Source organism: Pteropus alecto, unplaced genomic scaffold (genome assembly GCF_000325575.1).
Source record: "Pteropus alecto unplaced genomic scaffold, ASM32557v1 scaffold15, whole genome shotgun sequence".
NCBI lineage: Eukaryota > Metazoa > Chordata > Mammalia > Chiroptera > Pteropodidae > Pteropus > Pteropus alecto.
Genome location: NW_006436286.1, coordinates 1,821,349 through 1,838,670, shown reverse-complemented (window position 1 = coordinate 1,838,670; position 17,322 = coordinate 1,821,349). Strand labels below are relative to the sequence as shown.

The following is a 17,322-nucleotide window of genomic DNA, read 5'->3' as shown; positions in this document are numbered from 1 at the left end:
CACAAGAGCTGGTGGCCGCGGCCGCCGCGGGATGCTCGCGCTGTACCCGGAGCAGGACGGAGCGAGTCCCAGGCCCTTCGAAACCGAGTGAGGTGAGCCCAGCCGGGTCCGGTCGCGCCAGCTCGGGGGGTTCAGGCGTCGGAGCGGCCGCGGGGTGCCGTGGCTCCCCGGACGCCGTCCGCGGGACGGGCGGCCGTGCCGGCATCAGCCCCGGGCTGCCTCCGGGTGGCCGGGATGCTGGGGACCCGCGCAGGTCAGTGGGGTCCAGCTCCCTTGCCGTGGCCAGGGACGCAGAGCTGGGCGAGGGAGGTTTCTGAGCTTCTCAGAATGGGATCCGGAGCCGGCGCCGCCCCTCGCCTCGCCGCCCGGCACCTGCGCAGCCCGCTCCGCAGCCCCGGCGACACGCGTGGACTTGACCGCGAGCGCGCCTTCTACCTCTGGGGTGTTTTCTCTGGGGTGGCTGTAGTTGCAGAAAGAAGCAAACACTTGAAGAGAGTTGGTTGGATTCCCTCCAGCGGTCTCAGCACGGGTAGTCCTTGGACCCAGGACAACGCCTGGGCGCTCTTTGCGAGGTGCACAGGAGCTGCCGAGTCGCCCCGGGGAGCCGGGGGCCCCCGATGCCCGGGCCCCCTCACTGCTTTGGGGGATAGGCGAGGTCAGGAGCGCGCGGGAAGGCTGCAGTAGAGCTACGGTCATGAGCCAGGACCCTGGAATTTGAGAAGAACCCTTCACACCCGTGCTGAGTTACCTAACCCCGGCTTCCTCTGTGAAATGAGCACAGTCCTCATACCTTACACTCTTACAGTGAGGACCCGAGACGGCAGTGTGTACAGAGCGCTGAGCGGGACGCCTGGGGGAAGAACAAGCATCAGCAGAGGGGAGCTGCTAGTATCGCTATTATTATTGTTATTATTACTATTATTAGAAGAGCAGCATAGCTTGTAGTTCAAGGCATGGACACCTGGGCTCGCATTCCAGTTCCGTCACTTTCTAGGGTGACCTTGGGCAAGCTACTTAACCTGCCACTGTCTGTTTCATTTGTACAGTGGGGAGAATTATGGTACCTACCTGGGAAGATCGTCGTGGGCATTAAATGCCCCATTAATACCTGTAACGCACTCGGGAGAGTGAGTGTGTGGGCCAGCTACTAATTCTCCCACGAAGGCATCCTATTTAATCAAATGGCTGCGGCCTCGCTTTGCTTTGAAGTTGAAATATTCTTTGCGCAAACGTTTGCCTGTCCCGTGATGAGCCAGGAGGGTTTTCTTCTTTCCCCTGTGGCTTTGCTGACAGTGGCAGCCGGTCCATTGGGGTCAAGGTCAGTCCTGGGGGAAGGGCTAATGGGACAGAGGGACCCTAGGAATTGTCTTCAGTGAGAAGAAGCAAGGTTGGAGATGGGATCTTCCAGAAATCTTTAATGGGGCAGGAAATCGAATCTGTGCCTAGGTTTTAAAACAAACATACTCTTGCTATACCTTTTCCCTTTTGGATTGCAGTGGGAGAGGAGGCGGGGATGGGCAATATTTTAAATGACAAAATGAATTCCATTCCTCTTGCCAAGAGGCAAACAGAATGATTTCGGGGGTCAGAGGTGGTTTCTTCCTCCCTGCAGGATCATTTACATCGGGTGGGGGGGGGCGGAGCAGGTGCCCGTCTCTGGACAGCTGACAGCTGACTCCTTTGCATTATAAACCTGAAACCTACGGGCATCATAAGTTTGAGAGCCTTCCAGCTTTGCCCCAGCTCCCAATTCTGGACCATATCCCGTGGGTTTAGGGGAAGAAAAAATAGCTCCCAAGTCTAGAATCCTGCCTGAAGACCCTGATGGGCCATGCGAAGGTCCTCGTCCCAGACACGGGCTCTTGGGGAGCGGGGGGAGATCAGGGAGGTGTGGGACCACCGAACATATCCTACTCCAAATTAGAGTACGTCCTCGTTCGCCTCTGTCACCCATGGTAGGCACGGGGGACAGAGTTTCCATACTCCTCCCCCCTCCTCGCCGGTGGTCACATTGTTGGGAAGTGGTCACGTCACCTATCCAGAGTCTGAAGACCAAATAGCTCGGCGTCCCTTCTCTTCCCTCCTGCCTTTAGTCCAGGAGCTGCTGATTCACTGCCTGGGGAGGGATGGCACCCAGCCCAGTGCCGGCCCCTTGCGGGCATGTGCCGTGGAGGGGTGGGGTGCAGAGGGCCCGCCCAGCCCTCCGCTTAAGACCCTCCACCTCCGCATCCTCATTTTCCTCTGTAATGTGGAAATAATAGCAGTACGCCTGCCTCGTGGGCTGTGGAAACATGAAATGAAGTATGTCAAGTAAGTGTATTTAGAGAGAGAGAGAGAGACTGTGTATATTTATGAGCCTAACAAGACTGATATATTCTCATCATGAGAGGATCCTAGATGTATATGTATATGATATGAATTCATCTCTAACAAATGTCATTTCACGTTGTAACTCTTCGATGATCGAGAGGCATGGGGTACACCGACGAAGGTGGTAGCGCCCTTCCCAACATTCTCCCCCCAAAAGCCGTTATTACGTCAACGTGCATTCTGTCTTAGAATCAAGGGGATACGGCACAGCCGCTGGCAACTGTTAAGTGGCCGACAGTTGTAAGCTATGGTTATGTACCGGGGGCCCTAGAAATGCTAAGGGCTTGACTGGAAAGGGAGGAAAGGATAAGGAGAAACGAAACAGAAACTTTCCCCTTCGGTAAAACCGCAGCAGGGCGGGTGGGAAGGGGCCGAATATGATCCCAGGGGGCTGTTGGGAAATTCTCTTGGCAGAGAAATTATCTGTCAGAATGGCAGGGTGCTCGTTCCATGCCAGCCCCTCAGCCGGGCAGCAGGGGGCAGGACGAGCTAGCAATGCTGCCCTCCAGGAGGGCCGGCTGATGGAGGTGACAAGGCCACACGGCACAGGGGCAGCACTCGAACCGCCGCAGAGTGTCGGAGGCGCCACAGCCTGACCCTGGCTCGCTGGGAGCGCCCCTGCCTCAGGCGCCGGGTGTACGTTTTTTCAAACCCCTCCAGTGATTCACAGGTTAAACCTCGCCCAGCCCCAACACGCCAGGCCTGGGGGCCGCCAGAGGAGGAGGCAGCTCTTTGGCAGCTGTGGTGGCCAAAAAACAAATCCCCTGGGGAAGGGGCCAAGGCCTCAGAATGCAGACCGGCCAGCCCACAGAGGGAAGAAGGAAGGCGGCCTCTGAGGGCATGTGGGCTGGCGTTGCCCAGCGCCCGGCCTCCGGGGACGGGCCGGCGGCAGGGCTGGGTGAGTGAGCTCACCTGCTTTTCTTCTCTGCCCCTCCAGCAGGCCCGCCCGCCCAAGCACCATCCTCGCCATGGCTCCCGGAGAGAAGATCAAAGCCAAAATCAAGAAGAATCTGCCCGTGACGGGGCCCCAGGCGCCCACGATCAAGGAGCTGATGCAGTGGTACTGTCTGAACACCAACACGCACGGCTGCCGCCGCATCGCGGTGTCCCGCGGCCGCCTGCGCCGCCTGCTCTGGATCCTCTTCACGCTGACCGCCGTGGCCCTGATCATCTGGCAGTGCGCCCTGCTTGTCCTGTCCTTCTACACCGTCTCCGTGTCCATCAAGGTCCACTTCCAGAAGCTGGATTTCCCCGCGGTCACCATCTGCAACATCAACCCTTACAAGTAAGAGGCGGGACCGGGGTCCTGGCCCCCCCGGGGGTCACGCCCCTCCAGACGCCAGAGCCCCTCTCGATCGCGACACTCACCCGCCCGCAGACGTGCTTCTCAGACACTTGACTCCACTGGTGAATTGCCCTCTCCCAGGTTCCGCAACGGTACCAAGTTTTCAGGCTACCCGCTGCTTCTGAGGATGGGCTGGCTCGGGGAAGGCAGGAGGCGGAGGCCGTGAGGGTCCCTTTCACTTGGATGGAGAGCGTGGGTCCGGGTGGGTTTGTCCCTGGCCGTGAGCCCCACGGTCCCGCAGGGGGAAACACCCCCAGTTGGGGTGAAACTGGAACAGACACAGCCCATCTTAACCAGAAAGCAAATGCCTTAGAAGGTGACCAGCAACTTAGGGAGGCCTCTCAGGGGACAGAAATGAGGGAAGGTGCTGGAATCCTGGTGGCGATGAGTGACGGGACGTCATTTCAGACGCTGCTGCCAGATTAAACGAGCTTTGACCATTTTGTCTTCTCGTTCATCCACCCGTAAAGGTGGCTTCACATCCCATCTTGGGACGATCTGACTGGGGTGCCCGCTGGCCCATGGAGGGTGGGCACTTTGCCAGACAGTCTCACCAGCCTGTATGCACAGGGGGGGGAAGGGAAATTCACCAAAGGCAAATCGGGGGTGTTTTTTGTTGTTTTTATACCACTTGTCTTCTTCCCATTGTCTCTCTCTGCTCTTGATGATTTTCCACATTGCTACAAAAATTACTTCCCTACAAAATGAAGCTTAATTGAATTATGTTCTTATCCAGAAACCTCATTGAACCCCTAGAACCTTCAGTAATTTGGAATAAAATTCTAACTTCTGTACTTGACAGGTAAGGGGGTTTACAATCCGGGCTGGCCCCCCCGGGGGTCACGCCCCTCCAGACGCCAGAGCCCCTCTCGATCGCGACACTCACCCGCCCGCAGACGTGCTTCTCAGACACTTGACTCCACTGGTGAATTGCCCTCTCCCAGGTTCCGCAACGGTACCAAGTTTTCAGGCTACCCGCTGCTTCTGAGGATGGGCTGGCTCGGGGAAGGCAGGAGGCGGAGGCCGTGAGGGTCCCTTTCACTTGGAGGCTGAACTGGGATGAGCTCTCTCCCCTCCCCCCCCGCAACACACGCACGCACGCACGCACGCACACACACTCACTCGGCCCAGCTTAGCCATTTCCCCTGATCGCTCCGAGCTCTCCCCAGATGCGAGCTCAAGGCTGACTCACTAGTGAGCGACACCCAGGAGACTTCCGGAGGCATCTTGGCTGCCCCAGGTCCTCACCGGAGTGAGCCCAGCCCACTAATTGAGATCACTGGACTCTGGGCGGAATCAGTCCTTGGGACAGCTCTGTCGTCTGCCGCAGGCCCTGTTCTAAGTGGGTCATCGGCGTCCTTCTCGGGAATATGGAAAGCCGGGCTGTGAGGCAGATCAGAATCTGGCGGGCTTCGTCAGAGCGGGCGTGGGGCTGGCAGAGGGCAGCGCGGGAGGAAGGACTGTCAACGGGAACCAGCCGGGCCAGTGTCGTCCGCGAGTGGGCGGCAAAGCCAGGTCTAAGACCTCCTCCGCCCCAAGGTCTTTCTTCTCTTTTCTGCTTTGTGGCCCCCGCCTCTTCCCTCCCTTCCTCCCTCCCTCCCTCTCCTCCCATCCATTACTTGTTCCATAATCATCTACAAATTGTCACACGCTGTGCTACATTCTGGGGCACAGAGCCAGACGACCCAAATGCGGCCGTCGTCCGGCTGCAGCCGGTGCCGCACCAGGAGAGTGAAAGGCTAACGGAGATGCTTAACACCAATAAAATCAATCACGGCGACCATTAAACAGATACGTAGACTCTCTGACTCTTCTCAGTAACCCCATTTTATAGATGGGGAAACTGAGGCACAGAAAGGCCAAAGGACTTGTCTGGAATGACGAGATGACACATCCGGAACCAGAATGGGGCCCTGGAGCCCAGGCTCTGGGGTGTACGTGCTCAGTCGCTACCTGTGCCGCTTACGGAGCAAGGAGGGGAGAGAGGGGAGGGCCACGGGGGAGGCCAGGGCCATGGGGTGCAGAGAAACCTGAAAGATGGTGTCGTGAGGCTTCGGGCAGTCGACCGACTACGTATCATTCTTCCGTGGCCTTGGGGTTGTCATGGTAACGGGGGGCGCCTCTTCCGTCCCAGCACTGATTGGAGGAGACTCGGAGGGCGGGGCAGGCATGTTGGGTGGGGATGGGGACTGCCCCCTGGGTGGACTCCCAGTTAGCAGTTATTTACTTGTCCTCACTGTGGCTGGTTCACGGGAGGCACCTACAGTCACCACTCAAGAAATGCTGGTTGGGGCAAACTCGTCAACACGCCCCGAGAGCAAGCAGACAGTGGTGGCAGAGGTGAAGCCACAGGAGTCACATGAGGGTCACGCGGGAGCCGTCCCCATTTGCTCGAGCCGGCGGCTGCTCGGGATAGGGCAATTCAAAAAAGATCTGCTCGTCTCCTCGGCCAAGGGGACAGGGCCGGTGGGCACTGGCCTGACGTGCGGGGGTGGACAGCAGCGTGGGGAGGTGCCAGCTCCGTGCCGGAGGGCCCCGTGCTCCCTGACCCCTCCTCCCCCTCGTGACAGGTACAGTGCCGTGAGGCCTCTGCTAGCCGACCTGGAGCAGGAGACCAGACAGGCCTTGAAGACCCTGTATGGCTTTTCGGAGGTCGGGTCGAGGACACGCCGAGAGGCCGAGCCCCGCAGTTCGGCGTGGGAGGGCACCCAGCCCAAATTCCTCAACCTGCTCCCGCTGCTGGTCTTCAGCGAGGGGGAGACCAGCAAGGCCACGGACTTCCGCACGGGGCGGAAGCGGAAAGTCAGCGGGACCATCATTCACAAGGCGGCAGACGTGGTGCACGTCCACGAGTCCAAGGAGGTGGTGGGGTTCCAGCTGGTGAGTGCACACGCTCACGGTTTGGGGGTACAGGATGAGCTGGAGAGCGTGGGTCCGGGTGGGTTTGTCCCTGGCCATGAGCCCCACAGTCCCACAGGGGGAAACACCCCCAGTTAGGGTGAACCTGCTACAAGCAACTGGAACGGACACAGCCCATCTTAACCAGAAAGCAAATGCCTTAGAAGGTGACCAGCAACTTAGGGAGGCCTCTCAGGGGACAGAAATGAGGGAAGGTGCTGGAATCCTGGTGGCGATGAGTGACGGGACGTCATCAGACGCTGCGCTGCCAGATTAAACGAGCTTTGACCATTTTGTCTTCTCGTTCATCCACCCGTAAAGGTGGCTTCACATCCCATCTTGGGACGATCTGACTGGGGTGCCCGCTGGCCCATGGAGGGTGGGCACTTTGCCAGACAGTCTCACCAGCCTGTATGCACAGGGGGGGAAGGGAAATTTCACCAAAGGCAAATCGGGGTGCACACACCAGAAGGAAGAAAATGAACGGTCGACATCAGAAACACCCAGTGTTCCCTGAATTTCTCACCTTCACGAGGGCTCCAGCCTGACTCCTGACATCTCTGCTTCTCGGTCCCATCTGAGGGGCTCGGAAGAAGCAGCCATTCACCAAAAATGAGTTCCATTACCTTCCTGGGCAAACTCATTGCGGTGTTGGGGAGGACGGTATTTTTGTCAACATTTTGTGGGTGAGACGATGAACACAGGAAGCCTCACCCAAGACCCCACGGGAAAGCAGCATCGGAGTCTGGGCTAGAATCCGGTGTCAGGCCGCAGGCGGCAGGAAGCGGTGAGGGTTGGAGAGGGACTCGGCGGTGACCATCACCCAAAGCCTGGAGGCCCGGGGACCCCAGAGAAGCTGGTTTTACTTTCCGCCGGGCAGGGAGTCCTGTCCTTCTTCTTTCGGGCCCTTCTTGGTCCTTGAGGCTTGAAGATGATGTCTCCCAGGCCCCCTCATGTGAGGAGAAGCCCCTCCTTGCCCAGGGACCCCTCCCGTTTCCCCGAGTACCTGGCCTAAAGTCTCGGCCCCTCGTCAGTACGGCCCTGCTGAAGGCCGGTGACAGGGCCGACAGCTTCAGCCTGGTGTCTCCTCCTCTTCCCAGTGTTCGAACGACACGTCCAAGTGTGCCGTCTACACCTTCAGCTCGGGGGTCAATGCCATCCAGGAGTGGTACAAGCTGCACTACATGAACATCATGGCACAGGTGCCCCTGGAGAAGAAGATCAACATGAGCTACTCGGCCAAGGAGCTGTTGGTCACCTGCTTCTTCGACGGGGTGTCCTGTGATGCCAGGTCAGGACAAGAAGGATGCTCCCTCAGCTCCCAGGACGGTGGCTCTGAGCACCAGGCCCCTCGTGAGCACCCGGAGCTCGGCCGTGGGTCTTGGGAGGGAAAGGCACCCTACTCACTGACCCTGACCTTCGGAGAATGGCTGACTCGGGAGCTAGGCTCTAGGGTGGGCAAGCGAGGTGGAGATGGCAGAGGCTCAAAATATCCTTACACTCGTCAATCGCCCGTAAAAGCAGGGTGGCGGACGGTGTCGGTAGGACCTGGTTGATGACCCCTGTGCACAGCAGCACTTGAGAGCCACTGATCTAGCATAGGGGAAGGAAGAGTGGGGGAGGGGGGGCTGCAGTGTGCTCCCCACTCTGGGACCACGGCCTGAGGTCTGGGCGTTGGAACGGGAAAATGCCGAGTGTTGGCCGAGAGCTTCAAGGGTAGGGGACTTTGGGGCACACGGTGGAATCAGGATGCAGAGGATCGGGATGGGGGGTGGGCTGCAGGCGGCTTATCAGGGGAGGGGCAGGGGAGCGAGTCAGGTGCATCGTCCGCGTCTGGAGGGCGGAGGGCGGAGGGCGGAGAGCGGAGAGCGGAGAGCGCGCCTGTGCCTGCGGCCTGCGCAGAGCCCCCTGACCCCACGGGCTCCTGTCCTCGGTAGGAACTTCACGCTTTTCCACCACCCGATGCATGGGAATTGCTACACGTTCAACAGCAAGGAGAACGAGGTGGTCCACAGCACGTCCATGGGAGGCAGCGAGTATGGTAAGCACGCCGGCACCCGGCACCCCGGAACGTGCGGCGCGGCACCCCTCCGCGGCGCTCCAGCCCTCCGGAAGCACGGGGTCTCCCCGCCGTGCTGGCCGGAACCGGGGGCGCCGCTCACCCTGCCGCGGGGCTCCCATCAGCGTCCCCCTTCCTTCTGACGTCCCTCTTCACCTCTGCGACGGCACCAGGGCCACTGCTCGTGTCCTGGGGGACCTGGAGGGACCCAGCTGGGCGGGCGGCCCCCAGGCGGACCCAAACCCAGACGCTGCCCGCACGCTTAGCGCGGCAAGCTCACCTTGGCCTTGGCGAATGTGGCAGAGACCGGAGCCCAAAGTCAGCTCTGCCATGTCCCATGTGGGCGGGTTCCAGTCCCTACGCCCGCCTGTCAGTGGGGACAGGAACAGGAGCCCTGAGTCAGGCGGCTGAGACTGAAAACGCGCAGAGCCCTGGGAGTAAGCCCGGACACACACCGGGGTCGCCTGCTAGGGCGGCCTGACAAAATGTCACAGACGGGGCCTTGGATGAGGGACACTCGTTTTCTCCCAGCTGTGGAGGCTGGAAGTCTGTGAGGAAGGTGCCGCCAAGTCGGGTGGTCGGCAAGGCCTCTTCCCGGCTCGCATCCGTCACGTGGCCCCTCCTCTGGGGCACGCGGGGAGGGAGCCTGCCCTGGCGTCTCTGCCTCTTCTTGTAGGGACCCCAGTCCTGTGAGATTGGGACTCCCTTCTTATGGCCTCATTTAAGCTTAGTTAGCCCCCTAAAGGCCCCATCTCAAAGATAGTCATGTTGGTGGTTAGGGCTTCGGCATCGGAGTTTGGAGAGAGGGGACAGGATTCAGTCCTTGGCACACATGAAGCTCACGGTAAATGCTAGTTATGGTCGTCACGGCCACGGCCATTACTAGCATGGCTGCTGTCCTCACTGCCGCCACCAGCAGTGTGCTCACTACCACCAGGCCTGTGGCAGAGGCAGGAACGCAACGGCCCGGCCTGGCTCACCCACCAAAGGCCTTCTGGAAAGGCCCTCAGCAATCTCAACGTGATAGATATACAGACACAGGAAAGGCGAGGTCTTGTCACGGAGGAAAGCCCGCCTGGACTGCTGGCCTTTGTCGCTGTGCAGTCTGGGTCCTTACCCAGTCTGCAGGAAGCCATGACACAGGGCGCATGCTTCAGCGAGAGGAAGCAGTCAGGGACCGGTTAGTGGTCTGGGACCGGTTAGCGGTCTGGGGACTGGTTAGCGGTCTGGGGACTGGTTAGCGGTCTGGGACCGGTTAGCGGTCAGGGACCAGTAGTGGTCTGGGACTGGTTAGCGGTCCGGGACTGGTTAGCGGTCTGGGGACTCATTAGCAGGTGCTCCTGGTCCGGGCTCTGCTCCCTGGGGAATGTGTGACGTCGAGCACACATCCAATTTCTGATTTTGGAAGGTCTCTCTGGCTGCTGGGTGCAGAGGAGACGCGGGGACAAGGGCGGGAGCGGGGAGGGACACTAGGCCAGCGTGGGACTCGCCATCGGTGCGTCACCCCTACCCCGGGGCTCTCCCCCACGGCTCGAGCGGCCACCATGCTGCCCATTCTGTCCCTTCGGATGCTCAGCAGAAAGCCGCATCTCGGGCAGGGCGGTGCTGCCCTTATGCTGTGCGGCACGGTGGTGGCGACACTGGTTTCGAGCCTCGGTTTTGTGCTAAGCCCTGGGGATACGGCCATGAGCCAGTCAGGCGCAACCGCTTCCTCTCCCTTGCGGAGCTTCCGGTCCAGCCCTTGTCCGCCTTTCACTTGTCAGAGATGCCTGGGTCTCGGTTTTGAGGCTCCCAAAGCAGCGGGCGGAGCGGGCGTCCCCGGGGGTCGCTGTCCTAGCCTCTGACCACAGCAGGCTGCCCTATCTGCCCAGGCCTGCAGGTCATCCTGTACATCAACGAAGAGGAGTACAACCCCTTCCTGGTGTCCTCCTCCGGGGCCAAGGTGATCGTCCATCGGCAGGACGAGTACCCCTTCATCGAGGACGTGGGCACGGAGATCGAGACGGCGATGGCCACCTCCATAGGGATGCGCCTGGTAAGAGAATGTTCTGGTTTCCGTCGACTCGGAGAGGTGCCGCTTAGGGAAGGAGCTTTGGTTTCGGAAGGCGGCGTGGGCCTGTATTCTCCCGCGGGCCACTGCAGCAGCGACGCTGAAGGCTGTCTTTGTGTCCTCCGTGTGGGTGGGCAAAGACAAGAAGGAGCTGAAGGAGCCTTCCTTGTGCCAAAGACAGACATCAGCACTGGTGGAACTTCCTGCCGGACGCGAGGAGCAGGCACTAAGTCCATATTTGTCAGGAATGTAAACAGAGTAGATTAGCACCTTTCTTCTGGGCCACCTGGAGGCTTTTGAGGCCAGGAAGCCACTGTTTAAAGGCTACTGGAAAGTCACCGGGCCGTCGAAGGTCTATGTAGCCCATCACGCTTCCGTCCGTCTCGCTTTATTTACCAAGAATCCCTTCTCCCTCGTCTCTGACGTCATTGGGCGCCGAGAACACTCACACTTCTCAACAGAAGCACATCTGGGCTGCAGACTCCAGTCCCCGAGTCAGCCATGCCCCAGGGGAGCAGAGGGCAAGGTGAAAAGCGTGCTTCTTGTTTGCACGCCTGGGGTCTTCTATGTCTCTGTCTGTCTGTCTGTCTGTCTGTCTCTCTCTCTCTCTCACACACACACACACACACACACATGACTCTCAAGAACTATTTAAAGAGTATACACGCAAAGTAGAACACCCGGACCATAGCAAGGAACTCGCTATGCAGACGTAACTCTGCTCCGTCCCTGACCTCCAGCCCCCGCCTTCCTCTCCCCGCCGTTGCTTCTGGGCTCGGCAGGGATGTCGTCACCCTCCCCGAGTGTGCGTGCACCCAGGCGGAGCATTCCTCCCCTCCCGCCCGATAGGGACCACGGGCGCCTTGTCAATCACTTAGTGCTGCGACAGGCTGCTCAGAGGCCCAGCGCCTCCCATCGCGAGGATGAGTCGTGGACGCAGTCCCGTCTCGGCAGACGGGTCGTCCCAGGCACAACCAGAAGCGGCAGCATGATGGGAGGCGTCTTTCTCCGATCGCTTTCTGGAAGTTTGTCGCACAGCGCGTGTCTGTGACGCAAGCTGTGACCTGGGCAGCAAGGCGTCAGCGTAGCCGTCTCCCCCAAACGCTCGCCAACGTGGCTATGAACCGACTTTTCCCCTTTGCCGATCTGCCAAAGAGAAAAAGGGCGTCTATTCTAATATCGACGATACTTCGTGGCATCTTTTTGCCTGTTTGGTGGTGGCACCAGGTATTCCTGACGGCCCATCAGTTCATGCCTTGGTTTCTATCCAACCTTAACGTCCCGAGTTGACCGTAGCTTTCGCGCTCACTCGCTTTGTCCGCCAGAGCGGTGATTTGCAGACCCAGTTGACCTATCGAGTCAGAGGCTGGGAGAGAGGAACCGGGATCCGTATTTTCACCAAACTCCAGTGGTTAGGTCGAGAGGCGGCCAGCCTCGGCCTTGGAAACCTGAGTGAGGGAAGAGCCATGGTGTCTCCCGAGACAAAAGCACAAGGAGAATGACGCCAAAGCGTCAGCACGGCCGCGCGCGGTGGCCTCGTGTCGGGGTTGAAGCGGCCTGGCGGGCGGTGGGCCGGCCGCCCGTCCAGCACTCGGTGGCTCGGCGGGCACTTTCCGAGCCCTCCTGTGCGCCGGGCCCCGCCTCTGTGCTTCCAGAACTTCGGGTCCAGCAGAGAGGACCGAGAGCGAATGAAAACCATCCTAAGTGCCGAGGAGGAGACAAGCAGGACGCAGGAGAGCGTGTCGGGGGGTGCCTGGCTCCGGGCTGTCCTCGTGGGCGGGAGGCCGGCGAGTTCCACGAGCGCTTTGCCGAGGGAGTGCTGCTGGCCTCGAGGCAGCGGAGGGGATGAACGGGAATGGCGATATTACGGAGGAAATGCGTGGCTTCTGTGCCTCGCGGTGTCCCGAGGACAAGAGCAGCTGTCAGGATGACGTGCTGGGGACTCGGGGGCTCAGGGAGGCACGTCACTTAGGGCCTTCATTCCGATGGCGGGCGTTTGTTGTAACATGAGGAGCAGCATCTACCCACGGGCCTGTGTGAATGCCCATCGCCCAAGAAAAAATAATCTTGAGCCCTGACCTGCTCTAACTGTGGCTTGAGCAGAGTTTACGGTGCCACCTTAGGAGCCGAGCCATCGAGTCCTCGGTTTAGTGACCTCCCAGAGCAGGATCGCGAGCATTCCGAACGAACATTTCCCGGGCAGCCGTCTCTGCGGCCTGAGGAAGGACCTGGAGCTTGCGATCCATCCTCATCTTCCTCCTTCGCCTCTTCTTCCTCTCTGCCTCTCCCGGTGTCTACACGCTGGGAGGGGTGTTTCCGCAGCTTGGAAAAGTCCAAGAACCAAGGAATTCTGCCCTCTGGTCCTCTGCTGAGAAGCACCCACCACACTGTTAAGCAAATGTTCCCTTTACCGATGGTGGGTAAACAGAGACAGAGGTGGGTTTTCTGCTACACCTAATTCGAGGTGTATGCTGCAGTCAAAGCCACAGAGCAGGGTCAGCCAGCTATAGTTTTGATTTATGATCATTTAGAACAACAAAAAATCAGGTCTTACTAAGAGGTCAGGAGGGAGTCATTAAGAATATGTCCAAACAGGCTAGACTTCCTTTCTTATTTATGTTTGCTTATTTATTTGTCGGATGGGCGTGTTAAGCTGGAAGGCTCAGTGGTTGGTCAGGCAGTTGGTTGACAGAATTTCCTTATATATTGAGGGACTTTGCGTCCAAAGCATGGGATCTTCAGAGACGAATACAACAGGATGCCCACTTGCAAAGATCTTACCTTTAAGAAGAGACGACAGAACATCTTTGCAATGTGGTTCCCAACTCTGTGAGAACAGAAATCTTCTCTGTCTTGTTCCCAGGCTTGGTTCTTAGAACACAGATCCCCAGAACATATTATGGAATGGGTGGGTGGATGGATGGATGGATGATGGATGGATGGATGGATGATGGATGGATGTGTAGTTGGATGGATGATGGGTGGATGGATGGATAGGTGGATGCATGATGGATGGATGGATGGATGGATGATGGGTGATGGATGGATGCGTAGTTGGATGGATGGATAGATGATGGATGGATGTGTAGTTGGATGGATGATGGGTGGATGGATGGATAGGTGGATGCATGATGGATGGATGGATGAATGGATGATGGATGATGGATGAATGCGTAGTTGGATGGATGGATAGATGATGGATGGGTGGATGGATGGATAGGTGGATGGATGATGGGTAGATGCAAGGAAACCAGACAGAAGCTGTGGGTGAAGGCTTTCTAGTTGACGGATTCTTGTGGGACAAGTGCCAGGCAGATGCTGTCAGGAAAGCAAAGTCCAGACAAAGGGCATAGCAGTTACAAAGTGGTCATGGAAAGGATTTTAAGCCGTGTAGTGAAATGTTTTGGAAAACCACTTTGGCTGCAGTGTAATCAAGATACTGGAGGTAGCACCTTTACGGTAATTCTGGAGAGAAATGACAAGCACGTTCGCTGAGGGGAGGAGCAGTAGCGACGGATGCGAGAGAGATTACAGCATGGAAGCAACTGGCCTCGACAACCCAGGTCAGCGAGGACTGGCCGGGTGAAGTGAGGTCGATGCTCAGGTGCAGGCTTGGGCAGTCAGGTGGCTGGAGATGCCAGGCTTGGCATCAGGGAATACCAGAGGGAGGGGGACTTTCGGGGGAGAAGATGACCGCTTACCTTTGGGACATACCCACGTCATCGTGTCTTTGGGAAGTCAGGTGAAAAAGTCCAGTAAGTGGACACTATGAGCGGGAACTCAGGAGGAAGGTGCCAGCGGGACGGGGAAGGTCGGTAACGTGACATAACTCTAGACTTAGAAATAGATGCCATCGCCTGGGGCCTGAGACAGAATGCCGTTGTCTAAGGGCGGAGCAGAAGGAAAACGGAGAAACAGGTGCTGATAAATCAGAGAAACAGGTGCTGATAAATCAAGGCAGAGAATTTCCAGGCCAGTGGGAGCCGAACAGCCAAGGGCAGCGGAGAGGTCAAGTGTGGTAAAGGTAAAGGGTGTTCTTTGGGTTTGGCAGCCGTGAGGTCATCTGCGTCCTTCGCCAGAGGAGTTTTCAGTGACACGAGTGAAACAGAAACCAAAGCACAATGGGTCGGGTCCCAGTGGGAGACGGGGAAGCAGGTGAGGGCGGACGGCTCCCCCGGGGGTGTGGGCCGGCCCCGGAGGCAGGGGGCTTCGCGGTCTCGGCAAAGCCTAGCGTTGGTTTTAATCTCAAAGCACATACACTCTTCTTTTCATAAGTGTGTGTACAGTAGGGATTAAGCGCTCAGACTCTGGAGCCAGACAGCTGGGGTTCGAGCCCCACCTTGGCCCTCTGGTTGTGTAATCTCTGGGTCTCCGTGACCTGGTCTGTAAAATGGGGCACGATAATGGCAACGTCGCTTCAGAGGCTGGGGAGACTTCAGTGAGCCGATTCGGGGGAAGCTCTTAGAATAGCACTTTGCGCGTAGTAAGTGCTCCCAAAATACTGGTTAATGTACTTTTTTTTTTTTTTTTTTAAAGAAAAGAAAGGTGAAGGGGAGGGGGAAATAAGCTCAGAGCAAAAAGAGGACCGAGGGGAGGTTTTTCTTGTCCTTCGTGACGCCCTCCTCTGTTATGAGCGAGGCATCGATCTCTCCCCTAAGTAGAAAGAGCACTGACTCTTTGCACTGCGTGTTAAAAATCTTTCCCAGTTCGTGTTTTTTATGCTACTTTCCCCACGCGGGAACATCGGATGTTGACATAGCCAAAATCCTTTTCTTCTTCAGTCATTGTGGGTATTGAGGATTTTCCCTCCTGGAGACCAGACCCTGAGCTGGGTTTCCTTCCAGTTAAGGATTTCGTTGCATTCTTACCTGCTCGAGTTTCTTTCTCTGCAGGATGGGAAGTGGCGAGAGGATTTACTTCCTCTATGTTGTTGACAAACAGTGCTCGCTCCATACGCCGAGTAATTCTTTCTTTTCTCTGTCGACGAGGGGCGCAAGCGTCATCCCATACAAGTCACTTATATAACATGTTACCACAGGGACGCAGAACAAAGGGAGAGTTAAAGCATCCATCGCTCCACCTGGGGCATCCTGCTGCGACCTGGGCTCTTCCCTGGCACGGTTCACACCTGTAAACACGTGAGCCCAGGGCCCTGTGCAGCTGTCTTCCTCGGAAGGAAGCAGATGGGACCCTCTTTCACAGAGATGGGTCCTGTTTCCCCCGCAACCCACACACACACACATGCACACGTACACCTAACCGCACCTACGCGGGCCCGTGCACGCACGCACGCACATGCATACATACCCACAGTCTCACTCACGCACGCGTGCATACTCACACACACACACACGTAAATTATACACACCCGCACACACGTATACCCAGTCTCATTTCTGTATCCCTCCCGAGATGTCTTTTCGCCCTGAGCGGATCGGCAGTTCTGGAAAGCCGACGGTGGAGTGGGGGGAAGGGAGAGTCACAGAGAGGGAGGGACGGCCAGAGCGCTCTGTCCAAGTTCACCCAGCTGAGGCTTTGGGAAGCTAAAGACCTCTGTCCCACTCGAAAAAGGCCGTTCGCCACATCTGCCCTCCGCCCTACCCCCAGCTGCTGCGGGAAGCCGCCTCAGTAACCCAGCGGCTCTGAGATCGATAAGCATCATTGCAGGGGAAAGGGCAATCGAGCACTCAGAAAGCGTAAAATCCAAAGATGATATCTCACGGTCATTTCCTGGAGGTGGCGCACGGGCTGGCTCTCCAGTACAAGGAGCACCAGGCACCTCTGCTGGCTGCACACGGCTCACCTGGGTGAACAGACCCCATCGCGTCCATGCCAAGGCCCGTGCTCCTCCGCCAACCCCAGGCCCACAGAGCTCAGAGCTGTCACTCTAGGCACTCAGACAGGACAACTGAGACAGCTTCGCAGGACTTGGGGGCCCAGGGAACCTGCTGCTTGGAGAAGCTCAGGGAGTGGCACGGAATTGAGGCACACTCCAGGGAAGCCACGACTCGGTATCCGTGTGCCCCGTGCCCAGCCCGGCCCTGGCATGCACCGCAGGCTCTGACTGTTTGCTACGCAGCTATTAGCGGAATGAAGCAAGTCTGTTTGTTCTGTGCTGGCCCGGAAAAGTTGCCCGGCCGTTGTTGTTGCTGAGAAGGCAGATTGCGGGGCACAGGGTATGTGTGAGCGTGTGCCCGCCTCCCTTCCTACCTGAGATCGGGGACTGATCGGCGGCAGTGGGTCCCCCGGGGAAGAGAGGACACAGTGGCTACCTCCCCCTCCGTTTGCTTCTGCTGTAGAGATGCTTTAAAGGGGGCACTGTCGGATGCCCTTGAGGTCCTTTCCGTTAACTGAGGGGGACCGCCAGGCTGGCAGGTGGCTCACAGTACAAACAGCCAGAGTCTCGTCTTCAACTTCTTGATTCCTTTCTCCCCGCCCAGCTCTCTCTCTATCCAGCCACTTTTCAAAGACAAAAAGAATTTTCTTCTCTCCCACTAATCTGCCATCCATTTTCCCCTAATCTCAGGAAAAACTGAAACTGTGTGTGTTCACACACACACACACACACACACCTAGAACCTAGCTATAAGCTGGTCATGA

General features: G+C 57.9%; 1 protein-coding gene across 1 annotated transcript in view; it reads left to right on the top strand.

Moving 5' to 3' along the window:
- Positions 1-6: 6 nt before the first annotated feature.
- The window catches only part of SCNN1G (sodium channel epithelial 1 gamma subunit), a 33,706-nt gene continuing 16,390 nt past the window's right edge, over positions 7-17,322 (top strand). Inside the window, exons 1-6 of the mRNA XM_006912554.3 lie at positions 7-92; positions 3,308-3,655; positions 6,286-6,595; positions 7,714-7,904; positions 8,551-8,654; positions 10,544-10,707. Coding sequence (XP_006912616.1) covers positions 3,339-3,655; positions 6,286-6,595; positions 7,714-7,904; positions 8,551-8,654; positions 10,544-10,707 — 1,086 coding nt within the window. The 5' untranslated portion in view covers positions 7-92; positions 3,308-3,338. The remainder of the gene's footprint in view (positions 93-3,307; positions 3,656-6,285; positions 6,596-7,713; positions 7,905-8,550; positions 8,655-10,543; positions 10,708-17,322) is intronic.